Raw genomic sequence first — 25,814 nt, forward strand, 5'->3', positions numbered from 1 at the left:
TTATGCGGGACTGCGACATTGTGGCGGACAGATCGGACCCCCAACTGACATTTTTGACACTTTTGGGGGGACCAGTGACATTACTACAGTAATCAATGCTAAGAATATGCACTGTTACTGTAATAATGACACTGACAGGGAAGGGGTTAACACTGTTGGAGATCAAGGGGTTAAATGTATGCCTCATGCTTACTGAAGTGTGGGGGAGAAGGGGGGGGTTCTGTGACAGAGATCGCAGGTTCATGCTGAATCCTGTGATCTTCTCCTGTCTGTCACTGAGAAGATCTGTCTGCTTTGTTTAAATAAGCAGGTGGGTCTTCTCACCGTTTCCACGATGATCGGGGAAGGGAGGCGGCAATCCCCGCCTCTCCTCCCCCGGCCCGACTCCCGCTGTGTTTAGACACAGCGGGAGCGAGCACCGCTGGAATCACATGAACTCCAGCGACGTAGGTCTACCCAGGAGAGCCGCACTGCCGCAATAGGATTACTGTGAGCAGTCGGCAAGTGGTTAACATGTGCAATTCTCTGCACTAGTTCTATCATAGGATGAGACAATGCAAGAGAAGTTGCTACAGAGCTTAGTAAGTGAGAAGCTCTGCCGATTTCTATCCAATCATGTGCAAACAAAAATTCAGTTTTTTTTTTTTTTTCTTGCATGCGATTGGGTATTCTTTGTAAAGTGAAGCTTTACCTCATTTACTAAGCTTGGGATCTCTATAGTAAATCTATAGTAAATCTATCCTAATGTCTTCAGCAAGGTGCACACAAGTGAGGTTACAGCAGGATCAGGGAAACTAATGCTGGCAGCAAAAGTAGCAAGCAAAGGTGACTCAAGGTAATTTAGTTAAAGTATTCAAACATTTAAAGGATCTCCCATAATTTTCAGAAAATTGAGCACTTTGAATAAACGAGCACAGCAGTATTTAAAATAAGCGGTAAGGACTTTACAACCCAAATTGTAGATATGTTTTTCCCTTTAACAGTTGTCCTCATATTACTTTTTAGCACCGTACTATAAACTCCCGACATGCAAATCGCAATGTTTGTTGTTTTGCTCAGCGCAGAGCTGTGGCTGCGGTTAATAGGATCACACTGGCAAGACATTAAAATAAATAACGTGGTCAGCGAAGGAGTGAATTGTGTAGGATGGCGTAAGCTGTAAATTAGAATGCTACAGATGAGTTTCAGGACTTCTTTCATCCAATTTCTAAAAGAGCAGCTTCACATGGCGTGACCTCTCGGGAGATAATTCCATAACGGCATTAAAATCATATAAACGGTTTTATTCAAATTATATAAATCAGCTTATCGCAACACTGTTGGTTCATCTGGAAGGTTTTTCCAATGCAGTTACTGAAATCAGAATTAGCATAATCCAACTTAAACCCATTCTTGAGCCCCTTGCTAATTATATATATCTCCAGCTCAAGGCCTTGCCCTTTCAACATCTGCTCCGATGGGAGCTTTGAGACTTTTTTAATTTGTAGGTCATTTGCAGGTCAGGATTTATGTTGTATTGCTTGCATTTGGAATTTTTTACACACAGAAAATTGTCATGTAGTACTCAGCCTTAGGATAATGCGTCTACAATGGATATGAAAAAGCGGCTGATCTCATGGAAGGGAACAGGAAAAAGGTGTGGCAGTATTAAGTAGACATTATAATAACACCAAAAAGCATTTGGTGAATAGTTAAGGAATATATTGAAGAATATAGTTATAGTCTAGAACAGTGTTTCTCAATCTTTTTTCAGTCAAGGCACCCTTTAAAAATGATGAAAATCTCGAGGCACTCTTTAAAAATGATGGTCAATCTCGAGGCACCCTTTAAAAATTATAGACAATCTCGAGGCACCCTTTAAAAATGATGGTCAATCTCGAGGCACCCTTTAAAAATTATGGACAATCTCGAGGCACCTTTTAAAATGATAGTCAATCTCGAGGCACCCTTTAAAAATGATGGTCAATCTCGAGGCACCCTTTAAAAATGATGGTCAATCTCGAGGCACCCTTTAAAAATTATGGACAATCTCGAGGCACCCTTTAAAAATGATGGTCAATCTCGAGGCACCCTTTAAAAATTATGGACAATCTCGAGGCACCCTTTAAAAATTATGGACAATCTCGAGGTACCCTTTAAAAAAAGTGGGGTTGTGAACCTCGCGCTTATGGAGAGTGTATCATATGTATTGTGTTTATCTTAAAGTTAGCTGCCTGCTGCAAGAAAAAAGTGCTAGTGCTTTTTGATAGTTGAGGTCAGTGTTTGCAGCGCTGCTATAAAATAACTAGATTCACTGTGTCCTTATAGGCTCACCTGTGCTAATAGGTTCTTAGTAACTAATCAATAAAGTGCCAATAATGTGCAATAGCTGTGCAAAAACCATAAGAATGTGCAAATAATGCAATATGAAAATCATATAATAAAGTGCAATCTTAGTGCATATTCATAAAGTCCATGTAACAGTCCTTCAGTGGAAAACAGAAGCTTGGTGCTTGTTCCGTGCTGCTTTGGGGTATCCCCCTTTGGGTATCTACTTACCACAATGTGGTTTGATTGAAGCAGAATGTGCTGACACTGAATTCCTTAGGCTCCTGAAGGGCTGTTGTGCTGTTGTTGGAAGCGATCCTGTCTCAAGGTAGAGTAATCCCAGGTATGCTCATAAAGATAAAAAGGCTCATCATAGTGAGGACCGTTTTAAAATTAATTTATTGCAGTAAAAACAAAAGGGATACTCACAAACATAGTTAAAATAAAAGCCTGTGTCACAAATCCTATACACGGTACGGTGGTATGCTGCTCCCGCAGCGTGCGCTTCACTGACCGGAAGTCACGTTAGCCATTGGCCGAGAGGCAGCCACGTGACTTCCGGTCAGTGAAGCGCACGCTGCGGGAGCAGCATACCACCGTACCGTGTATAGGATTTGTGACACAGGCTTTTATTTTAACTATGTTTGTGAGTATCCCTTTTGTTTTTACTGCAATAAATTAATTTTAAAACGGTCCTCACTATGATGAGCCTTTTTATCTTTATGAGCATACCTGGGATTACTCTACCTTGAGACAGGATCGCTTCCAACAACAGCACAACAGCCCTTCAGGAGCCTAAGGAATTCAGTGTCAGCACATTCTGCTTCAATCAAACCACATTGTGGTAAGTAGATACCCAAAGGGGGATACCCCAAAGCAGCACGGAACAAGCACCAAGCTTCTGTTTTCCACTGAAGGACTGTTACATGGACTTTATGAATATGCACTAAGATTGCACTTTATTATATGATTTTCATATTGCATTATTTGCACATTCTTATGGTTTTTGCACAGCTATTGCACATTATTGGCACTTTATTGATTAGTTACTAAGAACCTATTAGCACAGGTGAGCCTATAAGGACACAGTGAATCTAGTTATTTTATAGCAGCGCTGCAAACACTGACCTCAACCCTTTAAAAATGATGGTCAATCTCGAGGCACCCTTTAAAAATGATGGTCAATCTCGAGGCACCCTTTAAAAATTATAGACAATCTCGAGGCACCCTTTAAAAATGATGGTCAATCTCGAGGCACCCTTTAAAAATGATGGTCAATCTCGAGGCACCCTTTAAAAATTATGGACAGTCTCAAGGCCCCCCATTCTAAAATGTAAAAACATTTCTAATAGTTTTACATAATGTAGCAACATCCACACAAGTAGGAAGCCCAACGTTAGAGGTGATTTATTCTTCCAAAGCAAATACACTTTTGCAAACTGGTACTGACTAGTATTCCAATGTTTCTCTTCTCCCTCAGTTTTTTTCCATCACTCAGCTAATGTGACCCCAAAGCTGATGGAGAGGAACAGAGGAGGACAAACAAGGATGATATGTAGGCGACTGACATCCTCCTTGTCAACTGATGATGCCATCAGCTAGAAGGTTGTAATGATGCACAATGAAGACCTGTGGCTTTGTGTAACTAAAAGGCCGGCTTCCTCCACATGCAGGTTTGTATACAATTTTTTGGGTAATTTTTAGGCATTTTGCCAAGGCTCCCCTGAAGAAACCCCAAGGCACCCTGGTTGAAAAAGGCTGATCTAGAAGGGAGAACGTGACATGGATTTCTGAAATTCGGTGTACAAGGTTTGTAATGAGCCAAATAATTTTCTACAGATAAGAGTTCCAAAAATGTTTGATTACTAATCAAAAATTTATGAACAGATTTCTAATTAAAACATTGACTAGCTAGATTACTGGAAAAGAAGGAGGACTTTATTTGGGACATTGGTAAAAAAAAAAGTACATATACTTGGCGGTCAGCCCCGGCCAGGCAAAGTGACTTATGGGTACTTCACTAGCCTGTCACTAGCTTGTGAGCCAATAGTGGGCGGGCGCGCGCCCGCCCCAGCTCGTTCCCTAAAAAGTCAGTGCGTGTGACCGGCGGACCCGATGCCGCAGGTCACTCGCGATCGTTCGCCGTGAAGGGAGAAAGGCAGGCGGCTAATGTAAACAAAGCCGCCTGTCATTCTCCCCTGTGTAAAAATGGAGGACCGTTGATCTCTGTTCTTACACCAGTAGCCATTTCCAATCACAGTTAGAAACACGCCCCTAGGGACATACTTAACCCCTCCTTCCCCAAGAAAGTAAACCCCTTCCCTGCCAGTGCCATTTTTACAGTAACAGTGCATATTTATAGCACTGATTACTGTAGTAATGTCACTGGTACCCCCAAAAGTGTCAAAAATGTCAGTCAAGGGTACGATCTGTCCGCCGCAATGTCGCAGTCCCGCAAAGAAAATCGCAGATCGCAGAACCCGGAAGGAACACCGGGGAAGAGGTTAGCTGTCTCAGCGGTGAGCGGGCGCCGCTGGAGGGCTTCGTTCTGCAATGCATACTAGCTCATTATGCCTTTGTCTTACAGGTTTTTTTTTCTCAAGGTTTACAACCTCTTTTAAGTTGAATTTATATTTTACACAAAAAAAAAATCTTTTTATCAGTCTCCTGTAACTTTCTTCACAACAGCCAAATGAATGCCTATCAGATGATATTTCAATAGTATGGTTCAATATAGCTTGTGTGTGCGCCACATGCTCCTGTGTGCTCCTGCATTAGAGCTGTGTCATCAAACAGTCTGGGAGAAGAAGGGACAGGAAAGTAGAAACATTTCCCTTGGGAATCTCCTAAACAAAAATAAAGAGGAGGGCTCCCCCATGTGGTCAACTTGCAAAGTACATAAGCAAGTCAAGTATATAGGAGAAATAACAAAATGGACAACTAATGTGTTTGTTACCCCAGCATTTCCAATTCCCTGATATGTGCCTGCTGTACCATGTACTTGTATGAAAACTATCGTCTTCTCCTTTCTTGATTCCTTTGTGTGAAATCCCTGGTGTTCCTGGCAGCCCCTAAGCTTTCCTGTAAAAAAAAAAAAAAAAAAAAAAAAAAAAAAAAAAAAAAAAAAACTGACCACACTAGGCCAGAGAGCTCATCATGGTCAGTTCCCTAGCTGTGCTGGGAATTCAGTCTGCTTTCCTCCAATGATCAGACTTGTCCAGGTACACCCCCCCCCCCCCTGGATAGCTTTTAACTGGGAAGATCAGTGTACTGTTACTTCTCCTCCCCCTAGCACTCCTGCAGCTGAAAACAGAGGGAAAAAGGGTATATATATATATATATATATATATATATATATATATATATATATATAGTATAATATATATATATATATATATATTTGGTATCTATACATACATTTTTGCCTTTCATTTAAATTTTAAACTGAATGGGTTGTTTTACAAGGTGATCGTTTACAATCACTTTAAGTACAGATGCTACTGTAGAAAATAGCATATAGGTAGTCTCAGTACTTAAAAAGAGGAACCTTAACCCTTCTGGGAATGAAAAATAGTGAATTTCAGAGGCAGGCATGGAACAACTGTTTTAGCAATCTGCAATAATCCTGGGCTGTCAGGAGCTACAGTCAGGACTGTGTGTGTGATGGTATTCAATCACTTCTATAGAAGTTATTGGGTGCCATTAGTACTAAATTTCAACCAGCTCACAGTTTCTTTTAGCCTGTTCACTGCCAAGAGCTGTGAGGCATGTCATTGGCAGCAAAAAGGTTAAAGTATTTTTACTACTACCCCCACATTATCTGCCAGCAGCTGAGGGATCCTGAGTGGGACTACATCCATGATTCTGGAATGATTGTTGCCCTGCATCTGTGGTGTCTTTGTTTGCCTGGTAAATAGGCCCTTAACCTTGTTAATTTTTCAAGTTTCTCTTAATATCAATACCTCTCTCCCGTGATGTTTCCATCAATCTATTGAACATTAGTATACCTTGGGATTATTTTAGGTTTATGGAAGGAGCCTCCTTGTCCCCTTTGGCTTATTAGTACTGATGGGGCTGGCTCTCTCTATGCCTGAACTTTAGTAAATCCTTGCAAAGGCTGTTTAGTCAATCTTTTGAATATTGATGTTGTGACAGTATTTATAATGCTTTATGGCTCCTGAAGATGCCGACTGTCGAAACACGTCGAGTAAAGATCATTTGTCAACAACATGAGAATTTGTATAGGATATACCATGCTTGATTGTAATATTTGTTTGTATTTACATATTTTAATGTTGGAGTAAAATAATAAAAAATTGGCATTTTAGGATACAGGTGTTATGGCATCTTTAACCACTTCTGGCAAAATCACGTACCTGTATGTCATTTTGCTCAAGTGGTTGTACCAGGGTGATGCCTTTCAGCTTCAGGCATCTCCCCGGTACCGCTTTTTAGAACGAACGGTCGGCTTTCTTGTAATAACAACCGATGCTCGGGTGGTATTACAAGCAGCAGGAGGGGACGCCCCCCTCCCGCAGCCTTCTGCCGCTCCGTCCAGGACTCCTGGGATGTTTACATTCTTTGTGACAGAAATAAACTGATCAGAATTTTTTTTTTAAAGGGACAGTGGAAAAAAAAAACATATTTAAGCACCTTATGCCTCCGTGCTCGCGCGCCAAAGAAAATCCATATGTAAGTCGCGCCCGCAAATGTAAACAGTGTTCAAATCACACGTCAGGTATCGCCATGATTGTTAGAGCAAGAGCAATAATTCTAGCACAGGACATCCTCTGTAACTCTTATCAGGTAACCATTATAAAATTTTCAAAGCGTCGCCTATAGAGATTTTTAAGTACTGTATTTTGTCACCATTCCATGAGTGTCACCATTCCATGAATTTTAAAGCGTAACATGTTAGGTATCTATGCACTCTGCGTAACATCATCTTTAACAATATACAAATAAATTGGGCTAACTTTACTGTTTAGTTTTTTTAATTCACTGAAGTGTATTTTTTTTTAAAATTGCGTTTGAATGACCACTGCGCAAATACAGTGTAACACAAAATTTTGCAACAACTGCCATTTTATTCTCTAGTGTCTCTGCTAAATAATATATATATATATATATATATATATATATATATACATATATATACATATATATATATATATATATATATATATATATATATATATATATATATATAATGTTTGGGGGTTCTAATTAATTTTCTAGCAAAAAAATTGGATTTTTGTAAGAACTTACCGTAAAATCCTTTTCTCTGAAGTCCATTGACAGACACAGCAGCAATGCTTCTTTACCCTTGGGTTATGCGCCATCTACAGGAGTAGACTAGGCAGTGAAAAAAATTCACTGACACGCCTATAGGGGCTGTCTTTCTCGGCATAACCCGCCACACATTGTGCTCTCAAATCAGTTTTGTAGCAAGCAGTGAAAAGAAGACACAAACCATCCCCATAATAGAGGGGCGGGTGCTGCATCTGTCAATGGACTTCAGAAAAAAGGATGTTACGGTAAGTTCTTACAAAAATCCAGTTTTCTCTATCGTCCATTGACAGAAGCAGCAGCACTGTCAGATTGAAACCGAACCGGGGAACCTTGTAGCCGATTCGTCCAGTGGAGCAGGCTGGATTGCTCTGAGTTCCAGGACATTTATCGGTAAAGAGAACTCCTCTGTCGACCAGACCTGGGCACAGAGATTGTCCAGCACTCCACCCCAGCCTGACAGGCTTGCATCCGTGGTGACCACCATCCACAACAGCGGTAAAGGACTTGCCCTGGCTCAGGTGACAGAAGCCACCACAAGAGCATTGACCTCGTGAGTCTGAACAAACATATCATTCTGTCCAAGGACTGGGGATCCTTGTTACACTTGACAAGAAAATGGATTTTTGTAAGATCTTACCGTAAAATCCTTTTCTCTTAAGCTCATTGACAGACGTAGTCTTCTTGATTCTCAAGAGCTGGGTTATGTTGTCTCCGCAGGAGTAGGACTAGGCAGAATGACAAAACGTTCTGGCTCCACCCCAGGGGCAGTCCCTGAGGGTATACCCTCCCTCTCTCTGCTACAGGGAATCAGTTCTGTTTAAAGCAGTACAGAGAATTTAACCCAACCCAACTCAATGATAGAGGGGCGGGTACTACGTCTGTCAATGAGCTTAAGAGAAAAGGATTTTACGGTAAGATCTTACAAAAATCCATTTTTCTCTATCGCTCATTGACAGACGTAGTCTTCTTGATTCTCAAGAGCTGGGACATCCAGAAGCAGTGCCACAAATGAGGGGTGGGATTGACAAAATCAAATCCAATCTAGAAGGCCCAACCGGTGCCAAACTAGAAGTTTTAAAGGCTCATTATAAACAAAGAATGAGGCTAAAAAAAAATTTTTCCAACGGAAAAAACCCTCGAGGTAGACCACTGGTCTCCTCAAATTGCGGCCTGCAAAACCTTGCGGCCAAATGAGGCATCAGACGATGCCATTACATCAACTTTATAATGTTTAGAGAAGGTATGCACCGACGACCAGGTAGCCGCCTTGCACACCTGGACCACTGACGCCTGATGGCGAAAGGCCCATGACGCACTAAGTGCCCGAGTGGAGTGCGCCTTAACAGGGAACGGGGGCTCCCGACCCTTAATAGAATAAGCCTGCACTACCGTCTGTCTGATCCATCTGGAAATGGTCGCGGCAGATGCAGGCAACCCCTTTTTGGGTCCATCTGGGATCACAAAAAGTGAATCCGTCTTGCGAAACGAGTCTGTCGTTTTCAAGTATACCCTGATCGCCCGGACCACATCCAAGGAGTGCAAAGCAAATTCCCGAGGATGACTGGGCTTAGGACACAGGGAAGGTAATACAATTTCTTCATTCAGATGAAATTCTGAAACCACTTTTGGTAGGAAGGATGAATTCGGACGAAGAACCACCTTATCTCTATGAACCACCAGATATGGTGAACGACAAGATAATGCGGCCAGTTCTGACACCCTGCGTGCAGAAGTAATAGCCACCAAGAAGGCCACCTTCTGGGACAACGTGGGTAGAGGAATCTCCCTAATATCTTCAAAGGGAGGTTTCTGAAGAACCGACAACACTAGATTAAGATCCCAGGGGGGTAACGGCGCGTGCACTGGCGGAGCCAGATGTCGCACCCCCTGGATGAAATTCCGCACCAAGGAATGAGTAGCCAAAGGCTTCTGAAAGAAGATGGCTAATGCTGAGACCTGACCCTTGATAGTACTCAAGGCCAGTTTCTGCTCAACCCCTTGTTGCAGAAAAGCCAATATTCGACTAATCGAATAAGACCGAGGACGGAACCCCAAAGGTTCACACCATGCAATGTAGGACTTCCATGTGCGATGATAAATCTTTCTGGAAGTCGCTTTCCTTGCTTCAACTAGAGTAGGAATAACTGAAGCTGACAAACCTTTGTCCTTCAGCACCTGGGTCTCAATAGCCAGGCCGTTAAAGCCAGCGATCGTAAAGCAGGATGGAAGATCGGTCCCTGAGACAGTAGATCCTCCCTGAGAGGAAGTCTCCATGGGACGTCCGCCACCAGTCTGACCATGTCGGCGTACCAAGCTCGACGAGGCCAGTCCGGAGCTACCAGGATTACTGGGATTCCTTCCTCCTCTACCCTGCGAAGAAGTCTTGGCAGTAACGCGAGAGGAGGGAAGGCATATATTAGCTGGTATTGCCCCCACGGGGCGATCAGTGCGTCTGCGGTTTCTGCTAGAGGATCGCGGGAGCGAGCCACGAATCTCTGAACTTTCCTGTTGAATCGTGATGCCAACAGATCCACATCCGGGGTGCCCCACCGTAGGCACAACTGGTGGAAAACGTCTGGATGGAGGGACCATTCCCCCTGATCCAGGGTCTGACGGCTGAGATAATCTGCCTGCCAATTCTCCACCCCCGGAATGAACACCGCAGAGATTGTTGGAACAAATCGTTCCGCCCAGCGAAGAATGCAAGCCACTTCTTTGGCCGCTCGGACACTCTTGGTGCCCCCCTGATGATTGACATAAGCCACGGCCGTGGCATTGTCCGACTGGATCCGAACCGGGCTGCCCTGGAGCTGCTCGGTCCAGTGAATCAGACAAAGTCTGATCGCTCTCAGTTCCAATACATTTATCGGTAACCTGGATTCTTCCGGGGACCAAAGTCCCTGGACAGATAACTGACCAAGAATTCCTCCCCATCCGGATAGACTGGCATCCGTGGTCACTATCGTCCAATATATTGGCAGAAATGACTTTCCCTGGCTGAGCATTGGAGACCGAAGCCACCAAACCAGAGACTCTCTGGTCTGTTTGCTCAATCGTATCTGATTGTCCAGGGATTCCGGATTCCGATTCCATCTGAGAAGAATCTCTTGCTGAAGAATTCGGGTATGGGACTGGGCAAATGGGACTGCTTTGAATGAAGCCACCATCAACCCCAGAACCCTCATGCACGTCCGAAGGGAAGACCAGCTGTTGGACAGTAACAACTGGACTGCTGATTGAATCTTTCGAAGTTTCCCTACCGGAAGGAAAACTCTCGTCCTGACTGTGTCTAGAATTAGACCCAGATATTCGAGCCTCTGGGTGGGAACCAGAAATGACTTTTGCTGGTTCACCAGCCACCCGAATTTCTGTAAAGAAATCATAGTAATTTCTATGTTTTGTAGCAAGGTCTGAGGAGACTCTGCATGAAGCAGAAGATCGTCTAGGTAACCTAGAATCGATATACCTCTTTGGCGCAGAAGTGCCAACATTGGGGCCAACACCTTTGTGAAGACCCGCGGAGCCGTGGCGAGACCGAAAGGTAACGCCACAAACTGATAGTGGTTCTCCTCTACGGAAAAGCGTAGAAAACGCTGATGTCCTGCGAAAATGGGAATGTGAAGATAGGCGTCCTTGATGTCTATGGACGCTAGGACATCCCCTGGATGCAGGAAGGCTGCTACCGTGCGAATGGACTCCATTCTGAATCTTCTTATGTTGACGAAAGAATTGAGTGCTCTTAAGTCCAGAATTGGACGCACTTTGCCCTCTTTCCTGGGTATTGTGAACAGGTTTGAATAAAACCCTTGAAACCGTTCTGTCCAAGGAACGTGGACTACCACTCCTTGTTGTAGTAAATCTGTGACTGCTCTCCTCAGATCTTCTAAACGATCTGCGGATAGACGGATATTGGAAGGGAAGAATCGCGCCGGTGGGAGAGATCGAAACTCGATCTTGTACCCTGACCTTATGACTTCGCAAACCCAATTGTCCGGGATTCTGGAAAGCCATGGATCCGGGAACCGGCGAAGACGTCCCCCCACCCCAGTTATGGGTGGGGGCGCACCTTCAGGCTTTGGATGGTTTATCTTCAGGTCTGGAGGGGGCGGGCTTTTGCTTGCCCGACCAACGACCCCTGACGCCTCCTGTAGGAGCTTTGGAGGACTTAGTTTTTTCACCCGCTGGACGAAAAAACCTCTTGTGAGCAGAAAAAGAAGGCCCTCGTCTTTGACGAGTTCCTCTACCTTTAAAATTTTGCGGTAAAAAGGTGCTTTTTCCACCGGTGAGATCCTTAATGATCTCATCTAAGTTGGCTCCAAATAGACGCTCTCCTGAAAAGGGGATATTAGCCAATGCTTTTTTGGAACCTTGGTCGGCTAACCAACCTTTTAGCCACAGTGTACGCCTGAGAACCACTGCTGAGACTGATGCTCGCGCCATTAATGGAGTGGCGTCTAACGCTGCATCACATACAAACTGTAACCCCTGTATCATTTGTTCCAACAAATCTGATACCGCCTGAGGGTCCCGGCGTAACCACTTGGTCCATTCAGTTACAGCCTGCGAAACCAGACCAATAGCAATTATTGGTCTGAGAGCTGATCCAATCAAGGAAAACATGGTGCGAGACATAGCTTCTATCTTGCGATCCACTGGATCTTTAAAAGACGGAGCGTCTTCTAAAGGAATAACCGTGGCTTTATTCAATCTAGCAATAGGTGAATCCACCACAGGTGGTTCTGTCCATTTCTTAATAAGGGTTTCCTCAAACGGATAACGCCTGTCAATGCGTTTAGAAATATTAAAAGTGCGTTTTGGCAGACGCCATTCTTCTTCGATTGGATTGCCAAAACATTTGGGCAATGGAAAAACCTTCGCCACTTTGATGCGCTTTTTAGTCCCAAAAGGGATCTCAGTTTCAGCTATTTCCGATGGAGTACCCTGTAACCTTAAAGTCTCTTGAACAGATACAATGAGTGCGTTTACCAACGCTTCCTCTCGGGCTATGGCGGATGCCGAAACATCCTCCTCACTGTCTGAAGAGACAGGACCCGAGACACCAATACCAGATGAAGTACCTGCAACTGCAGAAAAAGGCTCAGAGTCTGAATCCGAAGTTTCAGATAATAAGGGGTTAGGCGGGGGTCGCTTTCTTGCGCCCTGTCCCTGACAAGCCACTTCCACCCGGGACACAAAAGTTTCCATAATAGCTGACAAAGATTCAATTGTCAATGGGGTGCTGGAGGATCCCGCAGACCCCTCGAGGGGATCCGGAGGAGATACATGAGTGGCAGGGTCCATGTTAATACAGGACACCTTTGCCAGCAAAAACAAAAAAACTTTTTCTTTTTTTTTTTTTTTTTTGTGTGTCTCCCCCTAGCGCAATAGCGCCCCTCAGAGTACCTGCTTCTCGATCCCAGAGAGAGAGAGAGAGGGACCCCCAAGGCTCACCAACCGATGCAGTGCAGTTTCCAACAAACTGCAGTCAGCGTCTGTCTTACACAGACTGGAAGGAGCTGTTTGCTTTTTTCCCGGGCAGAAGGCGTGGCTCCGCCCCCTGTGTACGCCTTCCGGCGTTCCCAGCCCTCCACGAGGTAGCTGGGCTCACAAAACATGGCCGCCCCCATAGAAGAGACATAAGACTCCAAAAACATGGCGGCCGGCGTGACCTGAGGACATACATGCATTCGGTCTACGGCAAAATGGCGGCGGACCGCCGATATCGTCTTCCCAGCACATCCACCTGCACTCTGCTAAGAGGTGACATATGGATCTACAGAGATACACTGCACATAAGGTAGGATTATACCTCCTATGTCTGCTGTAATTTACAGTCTGCTGGGTAGAGTGTTAGCTCTTGAACCAAGTCCACTTCCCACAAACACATGCTGTATTACAAGGGGGACTTGTAAGTATCAGATATATACTGACCATATATGGAGGGGCCCATAATATATACTGCCTCATAATGAGGAAAAAAGGGAACGTTTACTCACCATACCGAACCGACAGGCACCCTCTCTTCACAATACCCTCTCCACCGGGGTGGGGGTTTGTGGACGCCTCGACTCTCTGGTACCTGGCGTCCAAGCGAGCTTTTAACTCGCAAAGTCAGTCCCTTTGCTGGGACTCCGTCGCGGCCGACTCAGCGCACTGGTCTGCACGCGCTCTTAGGCAGAAACCGGGGTGACCACTGGATCTCAACATCCAGCCCGTCGCCCGGCCCCGCATACTTACTTGAATATGTCGCGGCCGACCAAGCGCAATGCCATGGTCTGCGCGCGCTCGTAGGCCGGCTGGGGTGATCACAAGTGTCGCCCAGTCCGGCATTTTTGCTTGAAGATCTCACAGGAAAAAAACACTGGAGAAAACTACCTAAAAAATGTCTTTTTCTTAAAGAAAAAAAGTCTTGCCAGGACCAAAAGATCCCAGCAAGGAACTTAGGTCCTTACTCCTGACTAGACAGAAAAAAACTGTATCCCTGTAGCAGAGAGAGGGAGGGTATACCCTCAGGGACTGCCCCTGGGGTGGAGCCAGAACGTTTTGTCATTCTGCCTAGTCCTACTCCTGCGGAGACAACATAACCCAGCTCTTGAGAATCAAGAAGACTACGTCTGTCAATGAGCGATAGAGAAATCTCCTTTTGCAGAGGCCTGGAATGAAATTGAGCAAATGGGACCGCCTCGAAGGTTGACACCATTAGCCCCAAGGCTCTCATGCAAGTCCGCAGAGATGAGAGATCGTTCTCCATCAGCAACCTGATCTCTCCCTGCAACGTCTGAAGTTTGTCCCCGGGAAGAAAGACCCTTGCCAGAGAGGAGTCTAAAGTCAGACCCAGGTAATTCAGTTGCACCAACAGGGTCAGCACAGATTTTTTGAAGTTGATGGTCCACCCCAACTCCTGAAGGGTCTGGACCGTGATTGACAGGTCACCCAACAAGGTTGGGTGAGAGTTTGCTCTCAACAGGAGATGGTCCAGATATCCGAGGATCGCAATCCCTCTTTTGCGGAGCAAAGCCAACCCCCGGAGCCAAAACCTTGGTGAAGACTCTGGGAGGAGAGGCTAGACCAAAGGGTAATGCCACAAATTGAAAGTGCTCTTCCGCCACTGCAAAACGGAGATACCTATGATGTCCCCCGTGTATAGGAATGTGCAGATAAGTATCTTTGATATCGATGGAGGCTAAAAAGTCCCCTTGATTTAAAGATGCTACCACCGACCAAATGGATTCCATCCGAAACTTCTGCACCCGCACAAAGTGGTTCAGTGACTTGAGGTCCAAAATTGGACGCACCTAACCCTCTTTTCTGGGCACCGTGAACAGGTCTGAATAAAAACCGCAAAACCATTCCCGCTGAGTAACTGGCACAATCTCTCCTTGTGCAAGGAGATCCTGCACCGCCTCCCTGAGATCCTTCAAGCGATCCGGAGACAGACGAAGATTTGAGGGAAAAAATCTGTCTGCTGGGCGAGACCGAAATTCGATCTTGTACCCTGAACGAATTTGTTTGTGAACCCATTTGTCCTGAATCAAAGATGTCCAGGGTTCCTGAAAGTAGCGCAGATGCCCCCCCACCCCCGGAAGGGGTGAGGGCGCCCCTTCATGCTGAAGAGAATTTGTCCGCCAAACCGGACTGGCTAGTCTTGGGATTATTCGACCAAGCCTTCTTGTTCCCTCCAGAGGCTCTGAGCAGTTTACCTTTTTCTTGCGCCCTAGGCACGAAAAAACTGCCTATGAGCCGTGAAAGAAGGCCCCCACTTACTGCGGGGTGCCTTACCTTTTGAGGATTGGGGGAGAATAGTACTCTTACCGCCCCGTTAAACCTTTGATCAACTCATTTAAGGAGTCTCCAAACAGACGTTTACCCAAAAAGGGGAGATCTGTTAAGGCCATCTCAGAAGCATGGTCCGCCAACCAGATGTTCAGCCACACCATGTGGAGTATGGCAATCCCTACCACTGACACTGGCAACCAGAGGGGCCGCATCACACAGGGACACCAGGGCCTGGGCCATCTGGTCCGTGAGCTCAATCAGAGTCAGAGACAATATCTCAGTGGTCAAGTTACCCCTAAGCAATTTAACCCATTCCGTTATCGTCTGAGAAACCAGAACGGACACAAACACAGGTTTTAGTATTGAGCTTGCCAAAAAAAGGTGGCGGGAAAGGGATTCCACCTGTCTGTCCACTGGGTCCGTAAACGCTGGGGAGTCTTCCACAGGCACCACAGTAAATTTGTTTAACCTGGAAACAGGGACAGGCACCACAGTAGATTTGTTTAAACTGGAAACAGGGTGATCCACCCTAGGTGAAACCATCTAGTGGTTCGAGACTGAGTCAGCAAAGGGATAACGGCATTTAAAGCGCTTTGGCACCACTAGCACGTGCTTAATGCACTACCATTGCTCATTTACAATATTGTGAAAGACCTTGGGACAAGGGAACACCTGACCCGACTTCTGGGCTTTGCGGGAGCCAAAAACTACCAGCTTTTTCTGACTGTGAGGGCTCATCATCCAATTTCAATATTTCCCTTAGTGAACAAATCAGTGCTTCCACCATAGCGCGTTCCCACGCTGCAGCCGAGGAGGACATATCCTCCTCACCATCCGACTTTGAGGACAGGGATCCCTCAGGGAGGGGGGTTGTCCGAGGCGATATCAAGCTCTGAATCAGAAGACAGAGACGGCTAGTGATATGTTTCATTACAAAATCCACCTTTGAAGCCAGATTTTCCAATGCTGCAGAAAGAGACATGAGAGACTGCGATCTGGATTTACCGGCAGTCGCACTGAGGGGGTCTGGAGGAGAAATAACTGCTTGAGACTCAATTTTGCAAGTTGTATAAAAAAAAGAAGAAAAAAAGGTGTATCGTCTCTTTAAATCGAGATTGCGGTCCGCATCGCTATATCGCGCTGTAAACAGAGTCACCTTTAACTAGTGGCAGGAGCAGAATGTGCCCGATTAATGCCAAAAAGAAGACCCCCTACACTGTACCATCTCACAGTGTAATCAGCAACTCTGCAGCATGGAGATTTACATGAAACGTCTCACAAGAAGTGACATAGAATCACAAGAGGCCGAAAACTGCCTATGTAGCTCCGGGCTACAACAATATGGTGCCAATGCAAAAGCATAGGAAGCTCAGGGAAAATAGCCACTGTTAAAATCAAGGGGGGAATCCTGCGCTTAATGGTAAATGAGTTCAATATAGTAAATGACATAAGCAAATGACATAAGCAAATAGCAGCTAGAACACTGGATTCATAGCAATCCCATTCATAATGTACATCAAGTAGTGCAGCACTATGAACATCAAAATTAATTGTGCTTAAAGAAAAATTAACAAATGCAATATGGTAACATAATATGCATCAAAACGTGAGTCCATTCAGTATATGGAGATGTAAAAAGTCCACTTAAAGAATGAAGATCCCAAGATGTGGAAAGCAGAATGGAAAACAGGCACCCGTGCAGATAGACAAGGTGGCAGCTTACCGCAATGCGTGGGCCTCCAAATTAATGGAAGGGCCACTTAAAGCATGAGATGTTAACTCTTATGGACTGGACTCTCTCCTCTGCACGAACAGACCAGGCTTACACTTCAGCTATCTTCCGCTTACTCATAGATCCAGGAATGACTCCAGAGTATATGGCAATATGTGGAGGATAAAGGATAACATAGTGTACTCCCGTATGGTAAAAATGCAGCTTTATTACAGGTTCTACTTGTGTATATCAACTACTGTGTAAGTAGAACCTGTAATAAAGCTGCATTTTTACCATATGGGAGTACACTATGTTATCCTTTATCCTCCACATATTGCCATATACTCTGGAGTCATTCCTGGATCTATGAGTAAGCGGAAGATAGCTGAAGTGTAAGCCTGGTCTGTTCGTGCAGAGGAGAGAGTCCAGTCCATAAGAGTTAACATCTCATGCTTTAAGTGGCCCTTCCATTAATTTGGAGGCCCACGCATTGCGGTAAGCTGCCACCTTGTCTATCTGCACGGGTGCCTGTTTTCCATTCTGCTTTAAGTGGACTTTTTACATCTCCATATACTGAATGGACTCACGTTTTGATGCATATTATGTTACCATATTGCATTTGTTAATTTTTCTTTAAGCACAATTAATTTTGATGTTCATAGCGCTGCACTACTTGATGTACAAAATGGCCACTGTACCTTACATACAGAGAACCAACGCCCACACTTAAGATGGCGACTGAAAACGCTGCCATGCGTTCAGGACCCAGACATGAGGCCACAGGACAAGGTAACAGTGTACACCCCCCCCCCCCCCCCCGGGCGCCAGGTGCCAAATATAGCTTCCCCATGTGGGAGCAGGGAGGGTAGGGCCTGGTCCTGATATGCCGGGGGATCTTTCAGGAAAAACAGAGTCCTGTTATCCCCAGGAGTGGGCCCACATCAGAGGCCGCTGAGGGGTTTAGTATTAGTTACCATACCATGGACCGGGTGGGCTCCGCTCCGGGCAGGCCGCCTCCCACCCTTAGTGAGGGTGCTGCCAGTCAAGGGGTACGCTGCGACTAAGGGAATTCCAGGTCGCAGGCTCGTCCCCATCCACAGGGGCTCCATCGTGGCGAGGTCTAGTCGGACCATAACCTGCTCACGCTCGTTGGCCAGGCTGGGAGACCGTAAGAATCTAGATTATTCAGTGCGAAACCGCAGCCGGCAGTTCCTTGTAGTTCACCAGGAGGATCCCCCTGACACTAGTTAGTGATAGTGAGTAAAGATAAATAAATATAAACATTCTTAAAAGAATTAAAAAACTGAGACCGAAGTCCCAGCAGGTAACCTAGGTCCTACTCCTTCACTAAGCAGCAAGAAACTGATTTGAGAGCACAGTATGTGGGGGGTTATGCCAAGAAGGACAGCCCCTATAGGCGTGTCAGTGAATTTAGATGACGCATAACCCAAGGGTAAAGAAGCACTGCTGCTGCGTCTGTCAATGGATGATAGAGAAATACTAATTTTAACTTGTAAGCAACAAATGTCAGAAATAGGAATGGTCTTGAAGTCCCCTCTTTTGCAGTTTCAAGAAAAATTGACTTTTACTACTTATTGAGAATATGTAAATACTTTAGTGTGCATAGTCTGGGTATAGGCAATCTTTAAACATTAAAGCAGAGTCTGCTTAACATATCTGCACCCCTCCCCCCAAACACAGCACAATGCACACACCATAAATAAGAGGTTAAAAAGGTAAAGAAAAAAAAAAATAAATATATTTTTCCAACCCCTGATCCTGCAAGAACTCAAAAAATGATGAATATCTTATAGGGAACAAGTGTCTTTCTTCTTGCAAGACTTGGGACACTCAGCATACCTTCGGAATCTAACCAGAAGGATCGGCGCATAACCCTCACCTATGTACTGTGGTTAAAGGTAAGTATATGTAATATCTTTTTTTTCTATGGGTTTTTTATTTTTACTTTATTTTAAATATGCTATTTATGATTGGAAAGGACCCTTATGTGTTAAATTAAGTTTGCAATTGTACTGCAAGGTCTACTTTAACAGACAATGGGGAACATTTATCAATTCTGTCACATAGTAAGCCAGTGATAAATAGGAGCAGTTTGTTAATGAGACAGATTTACTTTACAAAGAACTTTAGATTTCCTTTAAGCCATATAATTGTGCAGATGTACTGGGTACTCAAACTTTTAAATGTTTATGTCACATCTTCTTAAAAAAAAAAAAACTATAAAAGCCCAACTAGCTCAGTTTGAGATGAATGCCTTATATAATAAAATAAATTATACTAAGAACTAGAAAAAATAGGTACTACTCTAGTGAAAACGGCTAGCCCAGAGCTGTATGAAGGACACAGTCAAGGTCAATTGTCGTGCTGTTTAAACTGTAAATTCATTTATGATGTGTTATGATAGATTAAGTAGATATTAATGAACTAGGAAGAGATCATTATTCCTCTGTTCCAACTGTGCTCTCCAAGGATCTCATTTATTGCTGCTTCCTAAATTGTTTTAGATGGTGTAAAATATTAAGGGATAATATTCAGTCTCCTATGATTCTATTTTCATTACATTTCATGCTGTTTAACAAAAAATTGTTTTTTTTTTTGAACCCTTCATTACACTTTTGACAAATTGCCCCATTTATACTCAACATCTGGCTGTTGTCAAAACTAGATACATGAGTGAAGAGTTTAAATTTACTTTTTGCTGAGAGTTTGTCATGCAGGCCCTTATTTAAAATTACTAACTCCAGGTTACAATCTCTTCTACCTGTCAGAGCCAGGCACAATATTAATACCGAATAGGCGGGTGCATTTCTTAAAAATCGTTACTCAGTAGGTTGCCAACCTATATACAGTTGTGTTCATAAGTTTAGATACCCTGGCATAATTTATGATTTCTTGGCCATTTTTCAGAGAATATGAATGATAACACAAAAACTTTTCTTTCACTCATGGTTAGTGTTTGGCTGAAGCCATTTACTATTAATCAACTGTGTTTACTTTTTTTAAATCATAATGACAACAGAAACTACCCAAATGACCCTGAACATAAGTTTACATACCCCGGTTATTTTGGCCTGATAACATGCACACAAGTTGAAACAAAGGGGTTTGGCTATTAAAGGTAACCATCCTCACCTGTGATCTGTTTGCTTGTAATTAGTGTGTGTGTATAAAAGGTCAATGAGTTTCTGGACTCCTGACAGACCCTTGCATCTTTCATCCAGTGCTGCACTGATGTTTCTGGATTCTGAGTCATGGGGAAAGCAAAAGAATTGTCAAAGGATCTTCGGGAAAAGGTAGCTGAACTGTATAAAACAGGAAAGGGATATAAAAAGATATCCAAGGAATTGAGAATGCCAATCAGCAGTAGGGATCGACCGATTATCGGCAAAGCCGATATATCGGGGGCCGATATGCACTTCCCCCGATATAGCGGAATCGGCCACCAAGGTTGCTGATATTGCTGATATTTCGGGAAACTGTTTGTATCAGAGTGATGCCTGCAGCTAGAGGCATCGCCCCAGTACCCGTGTCCATAGCCGACGGTCAGCTGTCTTGTAATGACAACTGATGCGGCCGAGAAGCTGCTCGGCTGTCATTACAGGGAGCGGCAGGGGACGCCCCCCCCCCCCACCGCCGCCTTCCGTGGCTCGCCCGGGTCTCCTGTCCCACCGGGAGACCGGGGCAACCAGCCTGCACGGCTGCCGAAGACCCGATCAAAGCCGCATTCGGCTCTGATTGGGTCTCCATGTAAAAACCCAGAAGTAATGTCATGACATCCCTTCTGGGTACTCGGCGCCAGATTTAAAAAAATGACAGCACTCAAAACAGCCAAACTTGGTGTTTTGAATCCTTTTACGTGCACAGGAAGGGTTTAGGGTCATTTAGACCCCCAGATCCCTCCACAACAGTACCTGTCAAGTGCTAAAAATAGAAAAATGTTTTAAATGTACGAAAATATAGGCCAATATCAGCGATACAGATATTCAATGGCCAAAATATCGGTATCGGCAACAAAAAACCGATATCGGTCGATCACTAATCAGCAGTGTTCAAACTCTAATCAAGAAGTGGAAAATGAGGGGTTCTGTTGAAACCAAAGCACGGCCAGGTAAACCAACTAAAGTTTCAGCCACAACTGCAAGAAAATTGTTCGGGATGAAAAGAAAAACCCACAAATAACTTCAGGTGAAATATAAGACTCTCTGAACATGTGGTTCGGCTGTTTCAAGATGCACAATAAGGAGGCACTTGAAGAAAGATGGGCTGCATGGTCGGGTCGAAAGCCATTACTACGCAAATACAACAAAGTATCCCGCTTACAATACGCCAAACAGCACAGAGACAAGCCTCAAACCTTCTGGCACAAAGTCATTTGGAGTGATGAGACTAAAATTTAGCTTTTTGGCCACAATCATAAACGCTACATTTGGAGAGGAGTCAACATGATGAAAGGTAAACCATTCATACTGTGAAACACGGAGGTGGATCGCTGATGTTTTGGGGATGTGTGAGCTACAAAGGCCGAAATTGATGGCAATATGAATGCAGTATATAATCTAACAATGGTGGAGGAAAATTTGCATTCATCAGCCCGGAAGCTGCGCATGGGACGTACTTGGACATTCCAACATGACAATGATCCTAAACACAATACCAAGTCGACCTGTCATTGGCTACAGCAGAATAAAGTAAAGGTTCTGGAGTGGCCATCTCAGTCTCCTGACCTCAATATCATTGAGCCACTCTGGGGAGATCTCAAAATGTGCAGTTCATACAAGACAGCCCAACAATTTACAGGAACTGGAGGCTTTTTTCCAGGAAGAATGGGCATCTTCACCATCTGAGAAGATAAAGAGCCTCATCCACATATATCACAAAAGACTTCAAGCTGTCATTGATGTTGAAGGGGGCAATACACGGTATTAAGAACTGGGGTATATAAATGTTTGATCAGGGTCATTTGGGTAGTTTCTGTTGTCATTATGATTTAAAAAGAGTAAACACAGTTGATTGATAATAAATGGCTTCGGCCAAACACTTACCATGAATGAAAGAAAAGTTTTTGTGTTATCATTCATATTCTCTGAAAAATTGCCAAGAAATCATAAAATCTGCCAGGATATGTAAACTTATGAGCACAACAGTATGCTGTTTTTGACTTAAGCCAGAAGTAAGCTTTCAACATGAAAAATGGGTGAACCCACTTGTGCTTCCCCCCCTCAGGTCCACGCTCACCGGAAGACTGAACCCCTACAGGGGTCAGAGGCACCACAAATATGTTGTTTTCCAATCCTATATCTCATTCTCCTACTCGCCAGGTCTGGTCACTGGGAACACTCACATAGAGGTAGATGGACAAAGAGGCATCTCATAGCGTAGGTTTGTAAATTACAATTTATTAAAAACAAAAGCTAAAAACTGCACTTACAAAGGTACGGGAGAGTCAGAGCAATACAGTCCAACAATATGTCCAGGACGCTCTGTGTTCCAGGGACAGGAGAATTCCTGATGACGTCACTCTGACTAAACGCGTGGGGTGGAACTTGGAGCATTATTGTGTCACTTCTGGTTTTGAATACTCTGGTCTGTGAAACACACGATGTCCCGGACATATTGTTTGACTGTATTGCTCTGACTCTCTAGTACCTTTGTAAGTGCAGTTTTTAGCTTTTTGTTTTTAATAAACTTTAATTTACGAACTTACGCTATGAAATGCCTAGAAAGATTGTATGGGCAGCCTAAGAAGTCCAATAATCCTAGATGTAAAAAGAAGTAGGTGTCCCTAAGCACAGCCTACCTATCTAAATATGCCAGTGTTACACCAATTTTTATTATGCCAGGTTACTAAACCCAACAGTTAGAAGGTGAAGGCTATGAGAAAACTAATATAAATATGATCAATATGTCTGCAGTGCTATTTATGAGATCAGGCACAGAAGTCATCCATACACTGTATTTTTAAATGAATAAAGATTATTTTAAGCAGGGCAGGCAGGCTAAGCTTTGTTTAATGCGAAACCTATAAACCAACAGAAACCACAAATTTTGCAAAGTTAGGCACACTTTTTAAAGTATACGTTCACCTTTCTGAACTGTACATGTTACATCCATATTTAACATCAAACCCCTTTCCCCCCTTCCTCCTTGTGACAACGAGCCAGGGATCTTCTCCCTGTACTCGCTGCCACAATTCAAAGAGAGCGTGGCAGTGTGGGGCTCTGCCCACCCAGCCGTGTCAGGCTCTGCTCACACAGCTACCTCATTAATTCACAGATCCCTGTGAATCAATCAACTACAAGTACCGGCAGCCTTTGTGGCTGTCGAATTGTAGTTCTCAATGAACTACCACGACACTGTTGAGCGCTGTGGTAGTTAATTGATTCTTATGGTCAGTGTACAGGCAGACAGTTTACACTGACAATCTGCAAGAGACTTGCATGACATCAGTGATTTGCTGTTCGCTGGTGCAATGCTTTCCAGGCTCCTAAAAAAAAAAAAAAACATTAAATGCATGCAAAAAAAATCTGCATTCATTATTTTTTGTTAAAAGGTGAACGTATCCTTAAAATTATCTTATAAACCCCTTTTCAAAAAGACTAAGGAGAGTTCTCCTTTAATACAATTAATTTAGCAAGAAGAAAGATATGTAAAGTCCACGGTATAGAAGACAACACAAGTCATCTGATTCTACAAAAAGTACCCGTCAATATTGCAGTTACACTCACCTTTTCCCACTCATCTGTTCCTTTAGCTTACTGTACATTTCTAAGGCTAAAACAGACATGAAAAAGTAACAAATTAAACAATGACACATTCAATATCATTTTCTTCTTGAATTTTTATAAAGAAAGAACATTTTCCTAAAAAGCTAAACAATATTCCATTAACCACTTTGCCCTCCTTAGAGTTTTGAATAATGTAGGTATGACGACCCTTGTATGTGCTTATACCGATAGCGGTAAGGAATGGTAACAAAACTAACATTGGGTTCCTCTAGTTATAAAGTTTTCCCTAAGCAATTCAACACTATGACTGCTAGCCCAGGAAATGTTTTACAAAGTCATGAAGCTCTAGCCAGGGTAATTCCAAGCTCTAATATTTTCACCTCAGATAATTGAAGACAGTAGGACCCTAGCCACACAAACTGAGAGGCGCCTGACGCTACTTCTAACAAAGCGTAGACTGTTACTTTTTCTTCCCTAATTAACACATGCCTTTTCTGGGCCTCTGAAGCACAATGCATGCTTTCCTCCCGGGGGTACCAAGCTAGTGCAAGAGCTGGTCATCAGTGGTAAAAGTTCATCAGTAATTTTTATCAGTGAATATCAACAAATTAACTATTTATAATATTAAACCATGTAAACATCTACTGTTCACAGCAACAACTCTTGGCAATAACATTCTTTTTGTTTGTGCAAGCATAAAGAACGGACCTCTAATACAATTCCACTGAACACCATCTGCTCCTAAAATGATTTCATATCCCAATGTGATTACAGAAAATCGACATCCCTTTATTAGAAAAAAAATTGATTTTTGTACTTCTTGTAAAACCCATTTCTTGGAATTCATTGAGGGACCCGGGATTCAGAGACAATTGGGTTATGCTGCCAACTACCCTCAACCTCCCCACTCCTGACATGCCTTGTATTGTAGAAAAGCAAGATCAGAGACCTAGAGGGATGGGACCTACAGGGGTTGGACAAAAATATGGAAACACTACATGATTTGCAAGTGTGAAAGTGACAACATGTTTCGCTTTGAAAGCAGAAGTCATGTAACATGGGACGGTAAGTGGCAAAAAAACTAAACATACAAAGAACACTAGGCACACCAAACTGGATTAATAACGGCCACTGCCTTGTTTATTGATTTTTACAAATATAAACAATTAGAGCCGGTTCACACTGAGGTGACACGACTTCGGGGGGCGACCTGTGAAGTCGCGTGCACCGCGACTTGCAGGGACTTCACATAATGGAAGTCTATGCAAGTCGCTCCGACTTCGCCCCAAAGTAGTACAGGACCCTTTTTCTAAGTCGGAACAACTTGTGTCGCTCCTATTAGAACGGGTCCTGTACTACTCAATGGACCGCGACCGACCGCGACTTGTCAGGCTGACAAGTCGCCTGACAAGTCGCAGCAGTGTGAATGGGCTCTTAACAATTCACTAAAACTCTTTTAATCAATAAATACTTTCAAACTGTAAACAAAATCAGTCAAAAAACAGTGGGGCGCTCTTCAAATATCCCTCTGGCAATTGGCAAAGGCCACCCTCAGCCTCCTGCTTAAACAGGGGTCAGCCATGTGCACACCATGGTGCATACACTGTTTCCCCCGAAGACAGCACCATTTACTAAGACTATAATGCTACAATTCACACAGCCAGTGTTGTCAAATCGTGGTTTGATGAGCATGCAGACGAAGTCTCGCACCTTTCCCGGCACCACAGTCGCCGGAGCTCAACATCATACAGTCACTATGGTCAATTTTGGAGAACAAGGTTCGGGCTCATTTTTTCTGCCTCCAGCATCTCTGCAAGAACTGGAATGATTTTTGCATGAACAGTAGTATCAGATTCCATTATCCACCATCCAAGACTTATATTTGTCAATTCCCAGAAGAATTTAGGCAGTCTTGGATGCCAAAGGCGGTCCAAAACCATATTAGGCAACGATTTCATTATTTTACCTGGTGTTTCCAT

The 25,814-nt window shown here is 43.9% G+C and overlaps 1 protein-coding gene across 7 annotated transcripts in view; it reads right to left on the minus strand.

Moving 5' to 3' along the window:
• EXOC6 (exocyst complex component 6) overlaps positions 1 to 25,814 on the minus strand; it is a gene marked incomplete at its 5' end in the record, with an annotated part of 513,187 nt that overhangs the window by 310,771 nt on the left and 176,602 nt on the right. For all 7 annotated transcript variants that reach the window (XM_082267958.1, XM_082267957.1, XM_082267962.1 and 4 more), the window contains one exon: positions 23,836 to 23,881. In XM_082267958.1, coding sequence (XP_082124084.1) covers positions 23,836 to 23,881 — 46 coding nt within the window. The remainder of the gene's footprint in view (positions 1 to 23,835; positions 23,882 to 25,814) is intronic.

The sequence above is a fragment of the Pelophylax lessonae genome, assembly GCF_965119305.1.
Source record: "Pelophylax lessonae genome assembly, chromosome: 9".
Lineage (NCBI taxonomy): Eukaryota > Metazoa > Chordata > Amphibia > Anura > Ranidae > Pelophylax > Pelophylax lessonae.